This window comes from Pleurodeles waltl, chromosome 5 (assembly GCF_031143425.1).
Source record: "Pleurodeles waltl isolate 20211129_DDA chromosome 5, aPleWal1.hap1.20221129, whole genome shotgun sequence".
NCBI classification, from domain to species: Eukaryota; Metazoa; Chordata; class Amphibia; order Caudata; family Salamandridae; genus Pleurodeles; species Pleurodeles waltl.
In genome coordinates this window covers 1,196,978,351-1,197,004,509 of record NC_090444.1, presented here as the reverse complement: position 1 = coordinate 1,197,004,509, position 26,159 = coordinate 1,196,978,351, and the positions used below count along the sequence as shown (strand labels likewise).

General features: G+C 44.3%; 1 protein-coding gene across 1 annotated transcript in view; it reads left to right on the top strand.

Moving 5' to 3' along the window:
• Positions 1-22,435: 22,435 nt before the first annotated feature.
• SNX3 (sorting nexin 3) overlaps positions 22,436-26,159 on the top strand; it is a 207,564-nt gene continuing 203,840 nt past the window's right edge. Inside the window, exon 1 of the mRNA XM_069235451.1 lies at positions 22,436-22,747. Within this exon, the coding sequence (XP_069091552.1) occupies positions 22,586-22,747 (162 nt within the window). The 5' untranslated portion in view covers positions 22,436-22,585. The remainder of the gene's footprint in view (positions 22,748-26,159) is intronic.

Sequence of the window (26,159 nt, the reverse complement as noted above, 5' to 3'; positions counted from 1 at the left end):
TTTCCTTTCAGAAGCCTCATAACCCTGTTTCTTCCCCTACTCTGGCTCGTTAGGTTAAATGGGTCATGTCCCTAGCTGGCATTGATATAGGATCCTTCGGTGCCCATTCGGCTAGAGGGGCTTTGGCCTCTCGCGCCTTTTGGGCAGGATCCTCTTTACAGGATATTCTCAAGTCTGCAGATTGGTCTAATGAAAGTACGTTTAGAACTTTTTATTGTAAGCCGATTACTCATGTTTCAGATTCAGTCATTGCTATGCTTTGAACATGCATAATATGAGCCTCCGGTCTTGTAATAAAATTGAGATTTTCCTAGCCTTGGTGTCTGAAAGGCTAGATTTTATTAAAGACACGGAGGCGAGTATTATCCCACCACTGTTTTTAACCCGCCCTATATCTTTGTTTCAGTGCCAACTCCCTCTTCCAGCGTTGGCTCGTCATGATTCACATGGACAACTCTTACCAACTTTGGATTCGGCGTCCACTCTTCCCAGACTGCACTCCGCTTTCGACATTTTCGAGATTGTTGCATGGACATGGGGACTTTGGTTTCTATTTTTTATGCCATTTTGTTTGTTACTTCTCCTCTTTAGTTTCGCATCAAGAAAAGAGGACTTGTTGCTCGCAGTTAAGATATTAATATTGGTGTTCGATATTCTATTGGCTGTTCAGCTATGATGTCATCGTTGTAGTTTGTTTTTCTGAGTACTGTAGTTTTTTACTTGGCTGCTATTGAAAATTAAAGCAAGAAAAGACTGCATAAAACTCGCCTCCGTGTCTTTAATAAAATTTAGCCTTTCAGACACCAAGGCTAGGAAAATCTCAATTTTTCACTATCATTCCAAACATACCAAACATGTGCACACTACTCCTTTCAGTTCAGAAATTACTACTTAAAAGTATCTAAGAGAATTCCCAATGCTAACCTATGAGATGAGCAGCCCTCACAGTAGTGAAAAACGTAATAGGCTGTTTGTCATTATTAGGACATGTAAAACATAAAACTACATGTCCTACCTTTTACATACACAGCAACCTGAGCAACCTGTCCACAGGGCTATCTGGGGCCTACCTTAGGGGCAACTTAGGTGTAGTAAAAAGGGTGTTTAGGCCTTGGCAAGTAGTTTGAGATGTCAAGTTAAGTTGGCAGTAAACTGCACATGCAGGCACTGCAGCTGCAGACCTGAGACAGGTTTGAAAGGCTACTTCTTTGGGGTGGTGCAATCAGCACTACAGGCCCACTAGTAGCATTTAATTTACAGGCCCTGGGTATATGATATACCACTTTACAAAGGTCTTACATGTAAATTAAATATGCTAAATAGGTGTAAGCCAAACATACCATGTTTACGGGAGAAAGCACATGCACTTTAGCTCTGATTAGCAGTGGTAAAGGCCTAAAACCAACAAAAAGGGTGTTGAAGGCAAAATGTTTGGGGATAACCCTGCAGAAAGGGCCATTTCCAACAGTCTGCATTAAAATATTATATATTTATCAGGTTTCAAACAGAGTGCACCTCTTTGCATTACATCTGTATGTATATGGATTAATTCACCAACTTTCATGGTCATTAGTGATTGGATTTTCGTGATTTCAACCACCTTTACTATGCAGAAATACTATGTAATTTACTCCTTAAGGAGTCATTTTTTATCTGTATCTCAGCATGCAGGGTTTTGCATTTGTTTCCCCTTGTTTGTGTTTGGCCAAATGATTGCATTTTTTGCCTCCATGTTGGGAGACCCATTGTTAACGTCTCCTTAGTCAGCTGTCTGTGACTTCCTATCCACGTCTCTGAGTTCATTGTCACTGTCACTATGTAATACTGTTTTTCTGCTCTACATCTCTACCAATCTCACTAGATCCCTGGATCCCAGTTCCCATGTCCCTGGTACTTCCCTGCGGTGTCTCTGTATGTCTGTGTCTAACTCACTATGTATGGCTTCCCAAGCCCTTGCTTCACTATGTACGGCTTCCCAAGCCCTTGCTTCCCGTTATTGTCTCCTTATGAATCTATCTCACTGTGACCATGCTCCCTGTGTTATCATGTGTTCCTGTCTCCCAAACCTGTCTCTCCATGTGTCTACACTACTGTTTTGTATCAATATCAAGGAGCAGACACACTGCTTCATATTCATTAACCTATGGTCCCTAAAACTAGACAGCAAATGACATGAGTAGAGGGTGGAATGTGCCTTTCTGTGCACTAAGGCAAGCTGTGAAAGGATCAACTAGAAATGCTGGGAGCAATGAGTTTTCAGCACGGCACGTCGGTCACACAGTTCCAGTATATGGTCTCCTCAGGGCACTTAAGGGTCCTCTTTTTGCGCTGTGGCAGAGTCCGAAGTCCTGTTGTCTGTGACGGTGTCTTCATTGTGCCTCTTCTAGATTTCAAACTCAGAAATGAGGTTCTGGTCCCAGGGGAGTCCCTTAAATCTTGGTTTATGGGGTGGCAAGGGTGTGGGAGACAGTGGTCAATGGACTACTGGTTCCTCCGGCTAGCCCATCCCTTAAGTGATGACTTCTTGTGGGAGAATGTAATTTTTTTACCCAGAACCCACTGTTCCTAAGGTTTGCCAACATGCAAGGTTCCTTCTTCGGCTGTGTAGACCTCCAGCCCACCCTAAAGGTGTGGCTAGTCACTGGAGTTTACACCTCCTCAATAGCTAATTTTTCCACCTGCCAGTGTGGTCAGGGTGGGAAGGGCTTTGTCCTCGAGTGGGGGACAAGAGATTACACATCAAGAGTGGTGCCACCAGGGTACATTCTAGTTAATCCTGGTTAGAGAATTGTGCTCAGGGTTAAAAAACACAGTGTTCGAGACTAAACATGGGAGAATCGGCCAGGCCATCATGGAGCTGGACATCTGGAGACTGCCCAGGTGCCAGCCCATGTTATCCTATGGACTGCCGGTCACTTGCAGTTGCATTCAGTTTAAAATACTGCTACAGGGCCACATATGCTCATGCATACATGTCCACACTTGTAACACAGTGCACCCTGCCTCCTGGGCTATAGGAGACCTGCCTTAGGGGAGACTGACCTGTGCTATGGCAGTGAATGGACTCTTCTTGCACGTGGTGTGGGTAGAGTAAAACTTGAGCAGGCAAGCTGCTCGTGCAGGCTGACATGGCAGCTTTGCAGGCTTACTTTTACTCTGGTCAGACAGGGTGGCACAATCATAGGTGCAGCCCTGGTGACCCCTTTACCATCCCTGCCTGGGTACCACTGGTACCATTTACTAGGGCCTTACAGGGGTAGTAAAGTCCTTGGCAATTGGATTGGTAATCATCTTAGTACAATTTAAGTGAAAGAACACTAGCTATGAGGTCTGGTTAGCAGGCCTCAGTACACTGACAGGTCAAAAGTAACAGCGTCAAGCAGTGGAAATTGGGGGATGACCAGCCAAAAAGGGGACGTTACAACAGTGAGGCTTCATCTTTGACCTCTCCTCTGGCATCTCAGGCACTACTGTTAGTGGCATTGGATCTTTTGTTAAAACGGGGTCCTGTATCTCCGAAGTCAGGGACAATAATACAAGGCACCTATCCAGTGGCATGAATATGCATCAGTATCCTTCACTAGTACTCATGATAAATACCAGCGCACTGGGCTTGGGAACAACCCCTAAGAACAAGTCATGTCAGTTCAAGTGGTTTCATCTGGAAAGTCAAAGATCGTCCAATTGGATGGAACTTATGACGATCTTCAGAGCAGTTAAATACTTTCATTCCAGTTTGAAAAACAAGAATGTGTTTATAAAGACAGACAATACAGTCATGTCTTCTACATAAATCATCAGGAGCACACTCGTTCCAAGACCCACAATCAGCTGTCCATTGGGGTTCATGGGCTGAAAAGAAGATCATATTTAACTCATCAGCAGTCCATCATTGAGAAAGACAATCTTGCATTGGGCACCAGGAAATTACCCTCAGCCCAGGATCTAACTCTACCTCTACTCCAGAAATACTTTTCTGAAAATATACTAACAGTTTGGGAGACCCTACATGGATCTATTTGCATCAAGGACCAATGCCCTTCTTTGTAGTCTTTGAGCCAGGGTCCCAAAAGTGTATAAGGCTTTGGTGATAAAATAGCTGAATGCTTTCCTTCCCTTTCCATTGATTCACAGGGTCCTCCACAAATTTCAGCTAGGAGGAGAGGAATTGATCCATACTAGCCTCTGAGATCTTGGTTTCCTCAACTGAAGTGCCTGGCACTTCTGCTGCCTTGGGTACTTCAGAGATTCCCTTATCCTCTCAAAGCTTCTATTTTGCTTTTCCGACTTCGACTAACTCTGTCAGCTTGAAATTTGAGAAGTCCAACCAAATAACAAAGGGTCTTTCCTCTTCTTTGGTAGAGGTTATTCAGAGTTCAAGGAGACCTTCCACACTAAAGGCTTATTTGAAGCACTGTAAATCTATTGACATATGGTGTTCTGCTCATAATCTATTTTTAACTGTGTTGCAATACTTTTTTGTTGTTATTCACTTAAATTGTTCTATTCCAATGCTCTGCTCTCAGTGGTTTGGTATCAAAGCCTTCAGAACTTTTTCTGAACCTCTATTATTGAATCTTTGATTTCCAGGCTGTTTAAAAGTTTTTTGTTAGCAAGACTAGGGAGGGCTCCTACCTCTTCATATTGGGGTGTTCCTCCAGTAGTAAGAGACTTACTGTTTCGTCCTTTTGAACCTTTGGAGGGTGAGGACTTGAAATTTCTTTTTTGTAAGTGCTCTTTCCAGTGGGCATTACTTCAGCTCGTAAAATTGGGGAATTTTAGAGCTTTGAGATGCCCACCCCTTACATTTGGTTTATTGATGATAGGGTTGTGTTAAGAACTTATCTTACTTTTATTCCAAAGGTCAGTTATTTCCTAAATCACAAGAAATAATTCTTCCTTATTTCTTCTTCTCTCCCTCTAATGTAGAAGACCAATTGTTGCATATTCTTGATGTCAAACAAATTCTTTTGATTTATGTTGACAGGTCAAAGCAGTACAGAAAGACTGATTACTTATTTGTGGCTACTGGACAGTTTAAAAGGATTAAGAAAGAAACCACTATGGCCCTCAGAGGACTTCACCTTTGGTGCACTTCACTAGTAATGACTGGGACGAGGACAAGTGAACATAGGGGTAATGCCACAGTTACTTACTAGTAATCTTCATCATCCTTAATTCATCTCGTTCTCGTCACAGTATTTTCATCCCACCCACCCTCCTTACAATCCTTTTGACAGGGCTTGGATATATATACTGTAGGAGCTAAGAGTACCAACCTGTTTATGGCACCCAGATTGGGTGGGTGGGGCTAGCATTATGGATCCTCCTGCTTTGTTTCTATTTTGGATTACCACCTGACAGGTTTTCTTCCAGCATCATAGGTATTTTAATTTCCTGGCTGGTCCATCAATAATCAAAATCACTTAAAGATGTATTTTTATCACTAGTTGTACATACTTCAAAAAGCAAATATAAACAGAAAACGCTTTTAAATGTGTTCTAATACATGAGTTAACAATCTCTAACTAATAATTAAACAAAGGCAGAAAAGTCATTTTACAAATAAACACATTCCATTTTGGTTAAAGGTCTATTTAATATGGCATCAAGGCCTTTGCACACTCTTAAAACAACAAACGGACGGTATTTTTGTTCTTGGAAAGGTGGCAACTCGATTCCTGTTTTGAGGTAACATCACCTCACTAGTAATGACTGTGATGAGGTTTCGGTGGATTAAGGGTAATGAAGATTAACAGTAAGTAAACAGGGGCATTTCAGTACCATCTCCTAGACTTTCCAAGACCACATAATGGAGATTTTCTTAGCTTTAGTGAAAGAAAGTCTTGATTTTATTAAACACACTGAGGCGAGTATTATGCTAACTTCTCTTGCTTTAATTTAAACAGCAGCCAAGATAAACTACAAATCCCAGCAGACCCAGCTGGGAAACTGCAAAAAATATGTCATACAGTGTGTAACCAATCAGATTCACAGGAGAGTATAAACATATTGGCTGAGAGCAACAAGTCCTCTTTTCTTGCAGAGCAGTTAAGTCACTCTGAATAAAGGTACAATCAGGAGTAAAATAGCACATGCCAATAAAATTGAGAATAAAGCTTCAAAACGATATACAATATGAACAGTCTTTTGATCAAGATCCGGGATGAAAAGGTCTTGAAGTAGAGTCCTTCCCTGAATCCAGGAGGATGTGGCCATCGGAGTATCCTGGTAGGGTGAAGAAAGAGCCTTTGGATGTCTGGTTGGTAGCGGTAGCTGTACCTGATGAAAATAAAAGGGAGGGTTAAATAGAAAAACAATAGTGGTGGGATAATACTCGCCTCCGTGTGTTTAATAAAATCAAGACTTTCTTTCACTAAAGCTAAGAAAATCTCCATTTTATTACAAGCACGGAGGCTCCTATTATGCTAGTTCAAAGCATAGAAATGACTGAATTAGCTACATGGGAAACAGGCTTGCAATAAAAGGTTCTAAAAGTTGAGACATTTGACCAATCAGCGGATTTGAGAATGTCCCCTAAACTCAATCCTGCCCAAAAAGCCTTGGAAGCCATAGCTCCTCTGGTGGAATGGGCCCCAAAAAGGGAGATATTGATACCGGCCAGGTCCATAATCCATTTTACCCAACGGGCTAGGGTAGTGGAAGTGACAGGATTATGAGGGGATCTAAATGAGACGAGGAGTTGAGTTTCAGAAGACCTTCTCAAATCTTTAGTTCTTGAAATGTATTCTTTCAAACAAGTTCCTACACATATATTCGCATGATCAGGGAAATAAGGATAAAAAACAGACATTAAATTAGTTTTTGTTCTTCTACGAACATGAAGAAAGCACCTTGAGGAGTATACTGTACAGAAGTCACATCTAATGCTCTTACGTCAGAAATACGTTTAAGGGAAACTAGACAGAGGAGAATGGTTAGTTTAGCAGAAAGAAATTTTAGGGATAAAAGGGAATTAGACGGTTGAGATAAGAGAAACTGTAAGATTACATTAACATCCCACATGGAATTGTACTTAGGTAAAGGGGGTTTGGAAAAGCGAACTCCGTTTAACAGTCGACAAATCAGAGGATGTTCACCAATGGGTTTATTATTTATTCTATCATGTTCCGCGGAAATTGCGGACCTGTACATGTTGACTGTTCTGTAGGCCTTGCCCTGGGCTGCCAGGGATGCTAGAAAATTAACAACTAGGACTACATCTGCTGAAGTGGGATTGGCATCCCTGAGCAGACACCAATTATGCCAGACTGACCAGGCTGATTTGTAAGCTTTGGTTGTGCCGGGAGCCCAGGCTTGACGTATGAAGCTTGCAGCTTCCTGCGAAATTCCTGGGGTTCTCCAGGCAGACCCGCACCCATCCATGAGACTAACTGAAGAGATTGCCTGAGTATCAAGTCGTGAGGCTGTCCTTGGGGATTCAACAAGAGGGAGGGAAAGAGTGGAAGAAGAACAGGGAGGTCTATGAGTAATTTGAGAGCTGAAGGGAACCAAGGCTGACCCTGCCAGAGGGGGGTAATCAAAAGCACTTTGGTGGATTGACGACGAACCTGCGCCAAAACTCTGGGAATCATTATGAAGGGGGGAAAGGCATAGTTGGTTTGGTTGGACCAGTCCCATTGAAAGGCGTTGGTGGCTAAAGCCTGGGGGTCTGGTCGCCAACTGTAAAATTGAGGGATTTGAGTGTTTAAACGCAAAGCAAAAAGATCGACAGAGAAGGGACCGAATTTGGAAGAGAGATTGTTGAAGATGGAAGGGTGAAGACGCCAAATCTTATGCATGGAAGATTGCGCTTTGTCCATAGAGGTAAAAGTTTGTACATATTTACTGAGTTCTTTAATGAAAGAATCTCCGAATAGCAAACCATTGGCTTCCGGACCCGTTTCTTTAGCTGCGAGAGTATTGAGTTTGGGATCGATTTTGAGTAGCAGGCTTGTAACCGGACGGTTCCGGACGCCGATATACAAAATACCACGACGGCCGCGATTGACGGCCCCCAACACACTCGAGGGAGACGCCACCCTATGACGTCAGACGCCTTCGGCGTCTGGGCGGAAACTGAAAGAAAAGACGGACCAAGAGGAAACGGGGAAAAGAAGACGGAAGAAGACTCTCGCCGAACGCGACCAGGAGAAAAGGACGCTCGGACGCCGGAGACCGAGAGGAAGGAAATCGTCGAAGGAGCAGAGGATCGGAGGGAGAAGGAAAGCCTCAGGGGCCCTCCCGCCCCCGTCAGTGAGAAGCCGGGAGACTGTGAAAGCGCCGGCCGCGTCCCCGGAAGGGCGTGGCCAACTCAGGTACGTTCGTACCACAGCTGGGGTATTACGAGAGGGTGGCTGTTGGGAACAGGGGGGGACAAGGGAAAGAGAGGGAGATCCTGCAAGGAAGGGGAGACCATCTAGCAGAAGATCCTAAAAGTAAACCTAACCGCACCAAGGTACCGACAGCCAGAAGACTTCTAGACAGAAAGGAATGCCGGAGAACACCTATAAATAGAACCACAAACTAGAGAACTGTTGTATCCTCACCTCCCTTCACTTATGCCTATTCCCCCACCACCTTACTAACCTTATATCCTTACAATATATATATATCCCACTTACCTGTTTTGTTGTCCTTCTTCTATTTTTGTTTCGGAGAGCCTGGCCCACTGACGTAGAGGAAGATCGGAGACCTTCCCAAAGCTGGACCCGGCCACTTGTGGACTATCACTCACAACCCTGAAAGAAAAGAAAAAGGGAACTTTGTTAATTTTCTTTTGGACTACAGGTGCTTTATCCTTCTGAACCAGGAACATAGGATAAAAGGCGACACCCATAAAACCGAAGCACAAATAAATGAACTAAACCCTCACCTTCTGCGCCTGTCACCTTATTCCAATATCCCTTTCATTTGTTTTGGGATAAAGAACCCATTACAGTGGTGTCAGAAGTGGGATATTGGAACAACGACAGGTAACCTAAGACGATGGAGGGTACCCCTACCCTATCAGAGATGATGCAGCAGCTAGCCGCAGGGCAGAGACATCTGCAAGTAGTGTGGGAAGAGCAGCAAAAGGAGGCTAAAGTGGAAAGGGAGGCCCTACAAAGCGCTCTTAAAAGTCAGGCCACTATCATGGCCAACAATCAGTTGGTCCATGAGACTGCAATCAAAAACCTCACGGACACTATTGCCGCCACCCGGGTACATCCGAACGTTCCCAGTTCGGTCCTGCAGCGATACCAGGAGGGCGAAGACCCGGATGCCTTTTTCACCAATTTCGAGCGGGTTGCTACTTCCGCCACCTGGCCCCAGGATAGATGGGGCCAATATATCGCCCCGTTATTAACAGGAACTCTCCAAGCGGCTTATCAAGCTGTAAACCCAGGCGGAACGACACCCTATCAGGATATTAAGAAGAGTATCCTGGAGCGAGTGGGGTTTGATACAGAACACTACCGGGTCCGGTTTAGGAAAGCCAAATGGGGGCCCTCCGAGAATCCCCGGGCCCTGTATTTCCGGATTAAGGACTTGGGACTCAAATGGCTAGGTCCCATCGGGACCAATAGGGAGGATATCATTGAGATTATTCTCTTAGAACAGTATCTAGACGCCCTACCTACCAATACCCGTAATTGGATTAAGCAACACCCAAGTCCAGATACAAACACCACTATTGAATTAGCCTGTGCTTTTCACCGCTCCCTCGAGTTCAAAATCCCTCCCGTACGGCCAACCCTTAACCCCATCCGACAGAACCCCGGACCCTCCCCATCCCTAGGCCGAAAACCAACCGAGGATCCGGGGAAAATGCGAGGACTAGAGAGACCCTATACCCAACAACCACAGTGTTTTAGCTGTGGAGAGTGGGGACATATCGCCCGGGTATGCCCGCTGAAAACGGAAAAATCCGAACCGATGGAAATAGGAGTCACTAGGGGGAGAGTCTTCTATACAGGGGGAAAGGAGACCCGATACAGGAAGAGACTTGTTATCAATGGCAGAACCACAGTGGCACTTATCGACTCAGGTTGCAGTCAGTCTGTGATACGTGCTGATTTACTGGAAAAAAAAACCTTTACTCCCGGACTTACTGTATCCATATGTTGTATTCATGGAGATACGAGAGAATACCCCCTGATCTGGACGACCCTGTCCTGGGATGGAAAAGAAGTCCCCATAAGGATGGGGGTGGTAGAACGGTTAGTCGAAGAAGCTATCATAGGAACCGACTTCCCTGACTTTTCGGAGCTTCTTGACAGTACAAAAGACTCTGAGGACATGAGTGTATGGTGGAAAAGAGCTCCCTTTTCTAGTACAACTATAACCCCACCGGTGGTTAGATACAGACCCTCCCGAAAGGAAAAAAGAGAAAATAGAAAAGTCTACGCCCAAGGAAACATGAGTCCAAATCGGGTAATTACAAAGGTCCTTACCCTTACTGACCTTCCCCCATTCCGTAGTTGTCAGAGAGAAGACCCGAGTTTGGTCCATGCCTGGAAAAGTGCACGACCCCGGAAACCCCAAGACAAAGGCCCTTCTTTCACCATAATTAAAAACCTCTTATACCGTGTCACTGGTAATAACCAAGAAGAAAAGAAACAGCTATTAGTTCCCGAACCTTATAGACCACAAGTCCTACACCTAGCCCATAGCCAGCCGGGGGGGGGTCACTATGGAAGAGAGAAAACAGAGGAGTATCTGTTGAGGAAATTCTACTGGCCGGGGGTCTTTTCACAAATTAGGAGGTTCTGTCAACAATGTCCTAAATGTCAAATGATTGATCCTGGTCCCAAAGGAAGGGCTCCCCTGCAACCGCTTCCCATAATAGACATCCCCTTTTCAAGAATAGGAATGGACATTGTAGGCCCTCTCCTACCTTCTTCTAGGGGATACCGTTACATACTAGTATTAGTAGATTATGCCACTAGATACCCAGAAGCCATCCCACTCAGCACTATTAACTCCAAGAGCGTAGCCCATGCCATGATAGGGTTCTTCTCCCGAATAGGCTTTCCCCGAGAAATCTTAACAGACCAAGGTACCCAGTTCATGTCCACCTTGATGTCACAAATATGTCAGCTTCTGGGGATCAAACAGTTGCGGACAGCGGTTTATCATCCTCAAACGGATGGTTTGGTGGAAAGGTATAACCGTACTCTGAAAACTCTGTTAAAGAAATCTATTTCAGAGACAGGTAAGGACTGGGATAGAAAACTCCCATTAGTGTTATACGCTATCAGGACCCATGAGCAAGCCTCCACGGGCCATAGTCCATTTGAATTATTGTTCGGACGACAACCCAGGACCTTGCTAGATATGGCTGCAGAGTTATGGGAAGAGGAGGATGGAGAAAAATCCCTCTTAGAATATACCCAGGAGTTAAAATCCAACATCCAAAATGTGTGGGAGAACGTAAGGGAACATATGGAGAAGGCCCAAGAAAAGCAGAAAAGATATTACGACAGGAATACCCAATTAAGGACCTTTTCCCTAGGTGATAGGGTATTAGTGCTTCTCCCCAGTTCAGACAACAAGCTGCTGGCAAAGTGGCAGGGACCCTATAAAGTGATAGGGGTAGTAACACCAGTGACCTATAAGGTCCAGCTCACAGACAATTCCAACCGGTCACAGATCTTTCATGTTAATCTATTAAAAAAGTGGGAAGAGCCACAGGGAGAACCAACCAGGGGTTGCCTAGTTAACACCGTTAAGGAACTGGAGATAGGGTGGTGTCCCACTGAACATCCTAGCGGAAACGAGGTGCCTCCCATAAACAGCGAAATCTCAATCCAACAGAGGGGGCAGTTAACCCAGCTCCTCCATGATCAGGCCCATGTATTCTCCGTGATACCAGGCCGGACCAAGTTAGTACACCATCAAATCATAACCCCACCTGGCAAGGTCATACGGTTACGACCATATCGTATCCCTGAAGCTAGAAAGATCCTGGTAGAAAACGAAATAGAAAAGATGTTAGACCTAGGTATTATAGAGCCTTCCCAGAGTCCCTGGTGTTCACCGGTGGTATTAGTACCAAAACCAGATGGGTCTATTCGTTTCTGTATTGACTTTAGACAAGTCAATTCTATATCCCAGTTTGACACATATCCTCTTCCACGGGTGGACGAACTACTAGAGAAGTTAGGAAAAGCTAAGTACATGTCTACACTCGACTTGACCAAAGGCTACTGGCAGATTCCTTTGACGCCAGAAGATAAAGAGAAAACGGCCTTCTCTACTCCTTCGGGACTATATCATTTTAATGTTCTCCCTTTCGGGTTACATGGGGCACCCGCCACCTTCCAGCGTCTCATCGATACCATTCTACGACCTCATACCAGGTACGCTGCCGCGTATCTGGATGATATCGTTATCCACAGCGAGACTTGGGAGGACCACTTGACACATTTAAACAACATCTTTACAGCATTGCGAGGGGCTGGATTAACAGCCAACGCCTCCAAAAGCCGGTTGGCATTCAATGAGATCTCGTATCTAGGATATCATATAGGGAAAGGTATACTCAAACCACAAGTGAATAAAGTTGAAGCCATCCTACGCGTAGAGACACCCACGACGAAAAAGGAGGTCCGGTCATTCTTAGGCTTGGTAGGGTATTATCGAAGATTTATACCCCATTATTCCACCGTGGCCGCTCCCCTAACCGATCTCTTGAGGAAAGGTCAGCCCAAAAATATCACAAATTTAAACCCAGTACAATACCGTAGTTACCATACCCTACAAAGATATCTCACTACCCAACCAATTTTAAAATGTCCTGACTTCACTGTCCCCTTTCACCTCCAAACGGATGCCTCAGACGTGGGCCTGGGGGCCGTACTTTTCCAGAAAGATGAGAGAGACATTAGTCACCCCGTGGTCTTTATTAGTCGTAAACTTTTTCCCAGGGAGCAAAAATATCCCATTATAGAGCGAGAATGTCTCGCCATCAAGTGGGCGATTGAAAGCCTCCAATACTACCTCCTAGGAAGGTCCTTTCTATTATATACGGATCACGCCCCCCTCACCTGGCTCTCAAGATATAAAGATACTAACAGTCGCATATTGAGATGGTTTATGGAGCTTCAACCTTTCTCCTTCCAGGTTTGCCATCTCCCTGGTGATCTTATGGGACAAGCTGACTATTTATCCCGGTTTCCGGGACCTTTGGGGCTCGAACAGCCCCATTCAAGGGAGGGGATGTGTAACCGGACGGTTCCGGACGCCGATATACAAAATACCACGACGGCCGCGATTGACGGCCCCCAACACACTCGAGGGAGACGCCACCCTATGACGTCAGACGCCGTCGGCGTCTGGGCGGAAACTGAAAGAAAAGACGGACCAAGAGGAAACGGGGAAAAGAAGACGGAAGAAGACTCTCGCCGAACGCGACCAGGAGAAAAGGACGCTCGGACGCCGGAGACCGAGAGGAAGGAAATCGTCGAAGGAGCAGAGGATCGGAGGGAGAAGGAAAGCCTCAGGGGCCCTCCCGCTCCCGTCAGTGAGAAGCCGGGAGACTGCGAAAGCGCCGGCCGCGTCCCCGGAGGGGCGTGGCCAACTCAGGTACGTTCGTACCACAGCTGTGGTATTACGAGAGGGTGGCTGTTGGGAACAGGGGGGGACAAGGGAAAGAGAGGGAGATCCTGCAAGGAAGGGGAGAACATCTAGCAGAAGATCCTAAAAGTAAACCTAACCGCACCAAGGTACCGACAGCCAGAAGACTTCTAGACAGAAAGGAATGCCGGAGAACACCTATAAATAGAACCACAAACTAGAGAACTGTTGTATCCTCACCTCCCTTCACTTATGCCTATTCCCCCACCACCCTACTAACCTTATATCCTTACAATATATATATATCCCACTTACCTGTTTTGTTGTCCTTCTTCTATTTTTGTTTCGGAGAGCCTGGCCCACTGACGTAGAGGAAGATCGGAGACCTTCCCAAAGCTGGACCCGGCCACTTGTGGACTATCACTCACAACCCTGAAAGAAAAGAAAAAGGGAACTTTGTTAATTTTCTTTTGGACTACAGGTGCTTTATCCTTGTGAACCAGGAACATAGGATAAAAGGCGACACCCATAAAACCGAAGCACAAATAAATTAACTAAACCCTCACCTTCTGCGCCTGTCACCTTATTCCAATATCCCTTTCATTTGTTTCGGGATAAAGAACCCATTACAAGGCTTTTGCGTCTTTCATGCGCCCTAGAGGCGTTTGTGTTGCCAGGTAGGCAAATCGCCCGTTGGGCCCAATTGGAAAGGATGACCGGGTCAACTTTCTTGCCTTCCATTCTGGCTTCTTCTGCCAGGTCCAAAATTCTGGTGAGAGGGCCAGAGAGGTCAAGCAACCTGTCCTGACAGTTGGTCCAGGCTCTGTCCACACCTTTTTTTGGATCTTTCCCAAATTTAGTAAAAAACATTATCATATTAGGGTCGATAACAGGGGTATCAGTGATGTTGTTGGGGAGGGAGGGTCTGGGGCACTCAGACTTAAGTCTATTGCGTACTAACTTATCTAACGGTTGACGTAGATTTTTTAAAACATATTCAGAGACATGGTCACAGGGAGTCCATTCAGTGGAATTAGGGTGACGGATAAGGGATGGATCAAACATCGGTTGACCCGCAAAATCTAATAAAGTACTTTTCGATTTGGTTTGAGATGACTCTCCCAATTTGTTTAGAGAAGTTTTACGCCTCTTCTCCACAGGCCCTGACCAGATCATTATGTCTGGATCATCCTTATTGGTGTCTTTATCCGTGTCGGAATCACCCATATCGTCATCTGTATCTCCCAGATTAGTGATTTGAATGGGAAAGGAAATACTAGAGGTGGAGGGTTGGTTGGGTACATCTTTTGACGGAGAGTCAGAATTAGCCTCAACATTGTCTGTCTTTCTTTTCTTGGCCTTGGAAGGGGAGGCAGTAGAAAGTAATCGTTTAATAGAGGCTTCAAATGTTTTAGAAAAAACAGAGATTGAGGAAGAAACCGCTTTCTGGACGGAGTCTTGTATAAAGGAATCTAAATCCTCTTTAAATTGCTGAGCGTCTTCATCTTCAGAATAATTTTCCATAGCAACAGGGATAAATGTAATGTTTTAGTCAATTATTAAAGGACTAAACTATGAGTGCCCCACAAACAAGGGTTAACTAATTAATTAAGTCACCCTTCTGGAAACAAACAATAAAAAATATTTATGGGCGTCTGATAGAAAAAGCCTGAAAACGGCTTTGCAGTCTAATTAAATTGAGCCCCGGCAAGAAAAAACGGCTTAGGTATAAGGAATGCGGAAGAAAGCTCACCGGAGTCACTGTTTGAATGAGAGAGAGAGAGCGAGCGGAAGCGCTAATGTAGCGTGACCGCAAAGCTGCGATTTGAAGGAGAAACAGCAGATCTGACGCGCGTTGAATAAACACGCTGTCAGAAGCTGTGCCGGCTCGCGTTCTGTCAATAAAACGCTGCCGAGCAGAGCGCGCGCCCCAGGCGTTCAGTTTAGAACGTTGGGGACGCGATAACAAAACTATGAAACGGCGCTAATACCGGCAATAAAAACGAACCGAACAGAGAAAGGGGTTGAGAGGAAGCACATAACCATATAAATGCATAATGAAACTCTATCAAGAAGAAAAAACACCAAATATACATGTTAAGGAAAATGTAAACACATGAGTAGAAAGATAGTACTTATCTTGACTGCGAGCAGCAAGAAAAGAGGACTTGTTGCTCTCAGCCAATATGTTTATACTCTCCTGTGAATCTGATTGGTTACACACTGTGTGACATTTTTTTTGTAGTTTCGCAGCTGGGTCTGCTGGGATTTGTAGTTTATCTTGGCTGCTGTTTAAATTAAAGCAAGAGAAGTTAGCATAATAGGAGCCTCCGTGCTTGTAATAAAATATGTACAAATGGCCACTATTTTATACTGAGTCAGCAACATACATGCCAATGGATCCGATTCATGCAGGAGCCTCTTGATTTTTGAGCAAAAATGCATTTATTTTGACTGCCTCCCGCCTGAAATGGGGTTTCCTTCGAGAGAGGTCCATGTGAGAAATGCATTCTCCCTAGTATTATTTTTAATATGCTACTTTACTTGTCTAAAATGTTGCCTTGTATGAAAAATGTGGCAAATCCTTGTTGCTAAGCTGCCTTTTGTAAAAGGTTACGAGGTATGCTTTATAGATTCTGTGTTAAGTGGTAAAAGCTTCCTGCCACATCACAGAACTGCTTCCTGCGTGAAATGTAGATTTTCCTAGTAATTTATGACGGAAAGTCTTAATTTTATTAAAGACACGGAGGCGAATATTATGCGTTCTTTTCTTACTTTATTTCAAATAGCAGCAGTCAAGAAACTACAACTCCCAAGAGGGTTAGGAACAGACTAACCAATGGGAGTAAAACAAGAACTAACGATGGACCAATCGCATGAGGCCATAACCATAGGGTGTACACTTGACTGCAAGCAGCCCTCTTTTCTTGAACGAGCCAGTCAAAGAGAATCATAAAACAAAGGGTAAATGAGTCCCACAATTGCAAAGGCCAAGGAAACGGAACAAACTTCTTGAACCACAGTGATAAACCGGGAGTATAACGGTGAGATAAGGTGCTCCTGAGAGGATTGTGATGACACGTCTCGTGGGTTCTTCTTGAAAGATGCGATGAAGGCGCCAGCAGCGTTATCCGGAAGCTGGAGGTAATGCCGGAGTCGCTGGGAGGGAGAGAGAAAGTACATATTAAAAAGTACAGTGGTGGGATAATATTCGCCTCCGTGTCTTTAATAAAATTAAGACTTTCCGTCATAAATTACTAGGAAAATCTACATTTTATGACAAGACCGCAGGCTCTATTATGCAAGTTTAAAGCATATCAATAACTACTGAAGAAGCAGTTCTAACAGGTTTACAATAGAAAGTCTTGAAAACATTATCATTAGACCAATCTGCCGACCTGAGAATGTCCTCCAAACTAGATCCCAAAGCAAAAGCTTTAGAGGCCATGGCTCCCCTGGAAGAGTGGGCTCCAAACACAGAAGTGTCAATTCCCGCTAGGGACATAATCAATCTGACCCAACGGGCCAGAGTTGCGGAAGTCACCGGATTATGATGTTTGCGAAAGGAAATTAAGAGTTGGGTAGAGGAGGACGTTCTCAGGTTAACGGTTCTTTTTTCGTATTCTTTTAAACAAAGACCCACACATAATTTCGGTTTATCAGGGAAAAAGGGATAGAACACCGAATGCAAAATAGTTTTGGTACGTTTGGCAATGTGAAACAAAACACCTGAAGGTAGAAACTGGCGGGCAGAGGGCCTTAACATCGGAAACTCTTTTGATAGAAATTAGGCATAGGAGCATAGTGAGTTTGGCAGACAGCAATTTAAGGGAAAGACCCGGATTGTCTGGCCAAGAAAGTAAAAGGTTCAGAACCAATGAAACATCCCAGACATGGGAGTACTTGGCCGAAGGAGGTTTAGAGAGTTTGACCCCTTTTAAAAGGCGACTAATTAAGGGGTGGATCCCGATAGGATTGCCATCGATATTAGAATGGTTCATAGAAATAGCGGATCTGTAAAGATTGATAGTACGATATGATTTACCCAGACCTGCCTGGGCCACTAAGAAATTAATAATTAGGTTCAGATCCGCTGAAAAGGGATCGGCACATTTTCCCACACACCAGCTTGACCAAAGAGACCAAGCTAATCTGTAGACCCGCCTTGTGCCAGGCGCCCATGCATTATTGATGAACTCTGAAGCTTCCGACGAAATAGGGAAGGACCGCTGGGTAGGCTGGAAATGAGCCAGGTTGATAGGACTAACGATTTGTTGAGAATCAGATTGTGGGGCCGTCCGAGCGGGTCTAGGAGGAGAGACGGAAATGAGGGAAGTAAGATTGGAAAATCTGCCGTGAGATCGAGGAGGGGTGGAAACCAAACTTGAGATTGCCAAAAGGGGGCTATCGGGACAAGGGACGTCATTTGGCGCCGGACTTGATTCAATAACCGGTTGATTAGAATAAAAGGAGGGAAAGCATAATTGAGGGAGTGGGACCAATCCTGAAGAAAGGCGTCTGTAGCTAAAGCCAACGGATCCGGACGCCAACTGAAGAAGCGAGGAAGTTGGGAGTTGAGTCTGGATGCAAAGAGATCCACCTGAAAGGGGCCCCATTTTCTTTCTATTTGGCGAAAGACAGAATGGTGTAATTTCCAATCGCTGGAATCCGAGATATGTCGGGAATGCCAATCTGCATTGGAGTTCAGAGAGCCTGGAAGATACTCGGCAAGAAGAGAAAATTTGTGGGACAGACAAAACTCCCAGAGGCTCTTGGCCAGAAGAGAAAGGGGTCTGGACCTGGTGCCCCCTAGATGGTTTATGTAACGAACTGCGGATATGTTGTCCATGCGGAGTAGAATGGAGCAACTTGCTCTGTCTTTTGTAAAAGTCCTGATCGCAAAGGAGCCTGCAAGAAGCTCTAAACAATTTATGTGCAATCTGGACTCCTCTGCGGACCATATACCGCCAGTCGATATTGAACCACAACGGGCGCCCCAACCTGTGAGACTTGCATCTGATTCTAATACAAGATCGGGCACAGAGGGGAAGATGGATCTGCCGTTCCAAGCCTCTAAATGGGATATCCACCATTGGATTTCGAGTTGGGATTCTTGGTCTAGATATACGAGGTCGGAGAAAGCCAAACCTCGACGAAGGTGAAGGATCTTGAGACGCTGAAGGGCGCGGTAGTGGAGGGGTCCTGGGAAGATGGCCTGGATAGAAGAAGAAAGAAGACCGACGACTCTTGCAAGAGCTCTGAGGGAAATAGAGTCTTTCTGGAGAACTGAAACCAATTCTCTTTTGATTGCGGAAACCTTGGCCCGCGGAAGAGACAGAGATGCCGAAACCGAATCTATTTGGAAGCCTAGAAATTCTATTTGTTGTGAAGGAACCAGTACCGATTTTTTGAGATTTAAAAGGAAGCCGAGTTCTGCTAGGAGTGTAGATGTTACCTGTAGCTGAGACAGAAGAGAGGATTTGCTTTGATGCATAATTAGAATATCGTCGAGATAGATAATGAGTCTGAAACCCAGGGATCGAAGGAAGGAAACAACCGGCTTTAAGAGCTTCGTGAAACACCACGGAGCTGACGAAAGGCCGAAAGGAAGGGAGGAAAAGTGATACGTTTTTGAATTCCAAAGAAATTGTAAATATTTTCTGTGAGAAGGATGGATCGGCATAGTGAGGTATGCATCTTGAAGATCTAGTCTGACTAGCCAGTCGCCTTGGAGTAAAATGTCCCTGAGATGGATAATAGTCTCCATCTTGAAGTGTCGATAGACGACAAACTGGTTGAAGGATTTTAGATTGATTACTGGTCTTAGTTTTTTGTTCTTTTTGTGGATGAGAAAAATAGAACTGATGAAACCGTAGGAATCCGGGATGCAACTTTGGATGGCATCTTTTTCTAGCAAGGATTGGATTTCCGAAGAAATTAGAGATGACATTTCGAGAGAGAACCTTGGAACAAGAGGGGAACCTGACTGGTAAGGAGGAGAGAGAAATTCGATGCGATAACCCTGGATAGTGGAGAGAATCCATGGGTATGAAGAAATTGACTTCCATTTTTGAAGGAAGAATCGAAGGCGACCTCCCACGGGAGGGCCAGAACGTTGGCTTACCTGAGGTAATGGCAGCTCTGGAGATGCGCTGGCCACGATTGCGGAAACCCCTTGATCTTTGGGGATAGAAGTGGGGTTTAAACTCTTGGTTGTAGTAATAGGAGGGGTTAGAATATCCTCTGGAGCCTTGGTTTCTATATTGGCGGCCGGTAAAGCGGCTCCTACCTCTACCGGCCCGGGAAAAAACACGCTGGTTGAAAACCTTCTTTAGAGACTGTTGGGCTTTGTCAATAGACGAAAATGTGGAGACGAAACGACTAAGGTCCTTGATGAACGAGTCTCCAAATAGTTTACCATCGGCCTGAATGCCGGGATCTCTGGTAGCAAGATTAGCCAGCTTAGGGTCCATACGGAGAAGGAGACCCTTACGTCTCTCGTGGATGATGGCCGAATTAGCATTTCCCAAAAGACAGAAAGCTCTTTGGGTCCAAAGAGAAAGGTCCAAAGGGTCGATAGGAGAATCCTCTAATCTAGCCGACTCGGCTAAGTCCAGTATTCTTGCAAGTGGACCGACCACATCAAGGAGTTTATCTTGGCACGTGGTCCAAGCTTTGTCTACCCCTTTACGGGGATCTTTTCCATACTTTGTAAAGAATGTGATGAGAGACTCGTCAATAGCTTGGGTTACAGTAATATTAGAATCTAAAGACGGTCTAGGACATTCAGATTTGAGTTTAGAGCGAGTCTGTTTGTCCAAAGGAAGGCGCAAACGGGAAGAAATATATTCAGCCACGTGATCCAAAGGAAACCACTCCGTGGAATTGGGGTGATGAATGAGAGAGGGGTCGAACATGGGAACACCTTCCGCATCAACCACACTGGTAGAGGGCTCACTAGAGGAACATTTGATACGTTTGGTGGGGGGAGAAGAAGGTGAAAACGTATCATCAGGATTATCTGATAAAGATAATTCGTCCATGCCCTCTTCATCCATGTCCAAAACCTTCGTAATAGCAATCTTTTTTGGCGCTGGTATATGCTTCGATTTTGATTTACATTTAGCATGTGAGCTTGACTTTTTAATAGAGTTCCCCTCCTTAGAAGGAGGCCTGGGAGGAACCAAGTCCTCGTTCTGGTGTGAGACAAGCTCACTCTCTGTATGTGCGCCTTTTGCTGTTTTAAAAGAAGCGTTCATTTTGCGTTTTCTGCCTTCCCCCGCAGAATGGGCCATAGGTTTGGACATCATGGACCTTACTGAACTCTCAATGTTCTTTGACATTGTAACCATGGATGCTTTTAACGCATTTTTAACTGAGGATTTTATAAATTTGTTTAAATCCTGTTTAAAGGATTCCTCATTATCCCCAGAATCAGAACTGACAGATGAAATATCGGTATCCATATTTGTTTACAAATGACAGACTGGGCAAAATTGGGATAGTTGAAAAAATATGCCCTGAGAAAAAACAAGGGAAGTTAAGGGTTAATAAAAGAGCAACACGCTCTTTGAAGCTTGGAAAGGCCCTCCTATGGGCGGGACCGAGGGGGAGGGTCAAAGAATTTCCAAGACGCGTCGCCGAACTGCCCCAGAAACGGCACGGAGCCGGCGCTGAGCTAAAGCGGCTTCGGCAGCCGCGGAGAGCTGAAATGCCTCGTCTGCCAGGCGCGCAATGCGAAAGCGCTGACAGAAACGAGGAAACACTCGAATAGAACGTGCGACGGAGCGCGCGCGAGGCAGGAAACCAACGGTAACCCGGAGGAGCGAGGGGGGGGGGCAGAGGGGCTGGGGCTCGCCGCTATAGAGTTACTAAGCCTCCGGGAAGACGTTATGGTTAAGGAGAAAACGGCATATAAATAAATAAAACAATAGACATGCAAGGATAATAAAATAGCTAAATAAGTAGACGCACGACCAAAAGAGTGTACTTATCTTGACTGCGAGCAGCAAGAAAAGAGGGCTGCTTGCAGTCAAGTGTACACTCTATGGTTATGGCCTCATGCGAATGGTCCATCGTTAGTTCTTGTTTTACTCCCATTGGTAAGTCTGTTCCTAACCCTCTTGGGAGTTGTAGTTTCTTGACTGCTGCTATTTGAAATAAAGTAAGAAAAGAACGCATAATAGAGCCTCCAGTCTTGTCATAAAATTCCTCGACTTTAGCCTTTCAAGAGTCGGCAACTTACAATTAGGGAAAGCAATACCGCAGTGCAACAAGTAGTATATATTAAATATTGCAGCTTGCCATAACGGCGCGTATTTCAAATTTGTAATGCGCAGATGTTTTCAATTTCATAAGACCGATGTGCCATTTAGGATTAAACCCGCAATCATTGTTGGGCGGAAAAATAAAATATCACAGACTGCAAACTTCGGCCTCCGCGAATATCTCAGCACACACACTCCTCCCATAATTCATTGTGAGAATGTAATGTGCAGAAGTCACCAGAACGAGCGACACAAAAGAAGGACTCCATTTGCACCGTTATATTACAAGACTACATAAAAGGTACTGGCCGTTCAGAAAACGTTTCACAGTGTACGCTTTAAAAACATCACATAAACGTTTTTTTGTGTTTCGATCAATTGTTTTCTATAAAATCAACAATAGCGGTACAGAGAATAAGTGAAACAAGTTTAAAAACAAACAATAAATGTTATGTTAGTCTTGTACTGTTTTATGAATTATTTCGAATTTATTTTGTTAGTTCGTATCGGTCTCATTAAACGAAATGGGCTTATTGATACTCCAAGATGGCCGCTATCGTAATGTGTCTCCGGCTAGGGCTGCCTCCGTCCTCTCTCTTCCAAGTCCCAGTCTTACTGTGGGTGGTGTTGGGAGGAGGTGTTGGCCGCATTGTCGCTGTCAGTAACGCTATTCGCAGGAGTCGAGGCCGTGGGGATACGAGCATTTGGTGCGGGGGAGCCCGGGGCGGCGAAAGAGGGCACTATAAGTGGTGACAACCATGGCTGAGACCATCGCAGATACCCGCCGTTTGATGAGCAAGCCGCAAAACCTGAATGACGCCTATGGGCCACCGAACAACTTCCTGGAGATCGAGGTGGGAAACCCGCAGACCGTGGGGGTGGCCCGAGGCCGCTTCACCACCTATGAGATTCGCCTCAAGGTGAGTAAAAGGGGTGCAGGTGAAATTCCTAACGTGCAGTCGGGTAAAGGGGCGCAGTCGGCGAAGGCTGGCATAGACTGAGTTGGACGATACATGGGAAGTATAAGATAAATTGGGCAGCACGAGAACGTGTGCGTTGAAGGATAGAGATATAGTGATTTACGAAAGAGGGCAGTCAGTAAGCTAAAAGCTAATATTGTTCTGCAGCGAAAGCATGGGGATACTAAGCTGATGGGTGGTAAAGGCAGTAAGAATGGTGCCACGGGCAGTAGGGCTGTGATGGCGAATCAAATTGGCGAGGCGTGATTGTATGGACATTAGAAGATGAGGCACTTAACGAAGGTGGAGATGCAAACGCATCCTCGAGAGACCCAAGATGTTGGCGTAGACAGTTTATACAAGTACATTATCATTCAAGGGATGGGAATGGAGATCAACAGACATCTGTAAGGAACTGGAGTATTATATCTAACAGTATAAGCCCATTTGAATGGCGACAGTAAATTGTTAAATTCACTTTCTTATTTCGATAGTTTTATTTCTATCATATGGGGTGCTGGTTGAAGACACAATTGGTTTATCGTTGTGAATTATAAGCCCATTAAAATTAACATAAAGCCGTTCAGGAATGCTTGAGTCTTTCGTGTACAGGACTGTAGATTTGCGTACCGAATATGCATTTAATTCATTCTTTACTGAAGACTGGGCAGAATTGTCAGCATGTCGGAACGTGCGCCAGCTGTTGAAATTAGAAAAGTGGGGCGAAAACATAGTGGCTCCCAAAAGGAATCTATGTGAGCCAGCCCATTTGATGGCATTATTATTATTGAGCTGCGCAGTGGGCTTTGCGACACTGTGATCCAAAATACACAAAAAGTATCACTTTGAAGTTGCCAGATGAGGTTTTTTCCGAGTAGAGGGCTGGTAGCTGTGGAAGGCAGGAAGTCCACTCTGCTTCCTGCCACATGACAGTGGGAGTGCTTCCTGCAGGAGATACCTCCGCGTTCTTTATTGAATCAGCACTTTACTTCTTCGGAAATCATATCTACAGTGCAACAAGTGAATCTATTCATGTTGCTTTCTGGCACAATGCTGCGCACATCCAGTTATAGATGCTCAGTCTTTACATTTCATTGCAACCAGTGTGGCCCATCCTGTTGCTTTCTTGTCAGCGCCAAATTTCTCCCACTTATCTGTAGAAACATTTGCAGTGGCTTGTTGAGGAATGATTTGGGTTACATTAAAATCACACAGTTCTGTAAAGAGTTCAGTTTTGTCACGCACCGCAGATGTTTCAATCAATAACAAGGAAAGTAGAAATTAAGGTGTTTTTGACAGAAAGGGGCGTTGACAATGCCAGGGCTTGGGAATACATTGCTTTTTCTGTCTTAAGTTATTCCACACATGTTGGAGTTTTCTTTCAATTGAAACTATATGTGTTTCATAATATGAGTCATTTGCGATTGAAACAAAAAAGTTGATATGTAAAAACTGATTTTATGGCCTAATGCTAACTAGGCCTCAGCTAGACCTCAACTCCATACTTGTAAAGTAAACATGCCTGCTGAGTTTATAATAGTCATTGCATGTTTTTAGTTCTCATTTATACTACGCAGCAAAATGTGCACTGTTTATTTTGTATGACATGTTCTTGAAGAACTCCCTGGAGGAACAGCCTTTGCAACTTTTTTAAGGCTGTTCCTGCTAGCACACTGTATTGCATTCCTTCTTGATTCATTTCTATTTTTTATGTAACTAGTATGTTCTCATTCATCCGGATGACATTACCTCAGCAGGGGGGAATCAATATTCATATAGTGGGATAGTCACCATATATTATGTTTTAAGATGCTGAAATGTGATTTGCCAAAATAATGATACTTTTGCTGGCACCATGTTGACATTGCAGTGTCTATGATTTTCTATGGTACAATTTGCTATATGAATCCTCAAATTTTGGTGTGAGCTATATACTTTTGGAGTTTTACCATGTGTGTGGACTGATTATTGACCAGCTTAACTTTTGGGACTTAGACTGTTTTTCAGATTGTTCTTCATGCTGTGTTTTGCCTAAACTCTAAGAACTTCATGGCAAAATACTTTTATTCCCCTTTGATTCAGTGAGACTGCAGCTTTGGTATTTTTTTAAATTTTATTTTACTGTATTACACAGCAATAGTTTAATAAACGTTCATGGTTTTATAAGTTAATGATCTTGAATTCAGTTTTTGAGTCATTTTTCGTAATTGACTACATTTTGAAATGCTGTTTTGAATCTTGTCTTTATGGACATATATCCTCATCTGTTCCTGAGGATAACACCGTCCCTCACCCTGCATCTGGTCACTGTGAGCGTTTTAACTATCATGCAGATTATATAAGAGAGAGCACACATACACTTACATCTGTAGATCATTTTTTATTTCATTTTACTGTGTTTTTCGTCCCTAAAGTACAGTAAATCTTAATGTTGTTGATTTGGGACCTGTAGAGACCCTCTCAGGTGCCTGAATTGCCCATCTTTTAATTGTACCTTTGGCATTAAAGAAAATTAAGAACACCTTTAGAAAATTGGAGAATGTACTTTGATGTATATTGTGCATCAGGCATTGAATGATTTTTAATGTCTGATCGTTTATTCTTGTGGCTGTATTCGGGCATACTACTGTTTTTATTCTCTGCTTTTGAGAAATCAAGCTGTCTTGCAATAAGTATATTCCAGCCATCATTCCTGTCAGTCTTTTGTACACAATTAACCTACATTACGGTGAACCACAACGTCCTGATCACTAGATTAAAAAAAGTCAGTATAGAATATACAAGTCTCAGATTGCTCAATTAATGACTTAATGGGAAGACTGAAAGTATGAAGTTGACCAACTTTAGTCAGTCTGGGCGGTCGCTTCTTTTGACTTGTGGGAGCTAAGCTGTGAAACCAACTGCCACCAGCTCTGAGACAAATTCTTCACTATCTTAGATTTAGAAAAAACACCTAAAACCCATCTATTTAAATAAATGCCTGGCCCTTTAGATTATACTGATTCTAGAGTCGTTGCATCAGGAAGCCATTGGTATGAGAATGCTTTATAGGAATCTAAATCACTGTATGAAGAAGGAAATCTTACCCAGCCTTCCTCATTAAAAGAACGAAGAGCCTTCTTTATTATGTAATTCAAAGAAGTGGTGCGTTAAGTCTGTACTGTTTCTCACAGGGGCTGCTCGGCTCCTGCATTACGGCAGAGGACCGTCACCACCCCTCCCCCACCGGCAGCAGCAAGAGCTGCAAACCTTTAGAAACAAAACAACAATAATTAATGTTTACTGTTGTTTTATTTCTACAAGGGGCGGGACATGGGGGTGACGAGCAGTGAGGGGAGTGCACAAAGCACTCCACCCCCCCAGTGCACATGTA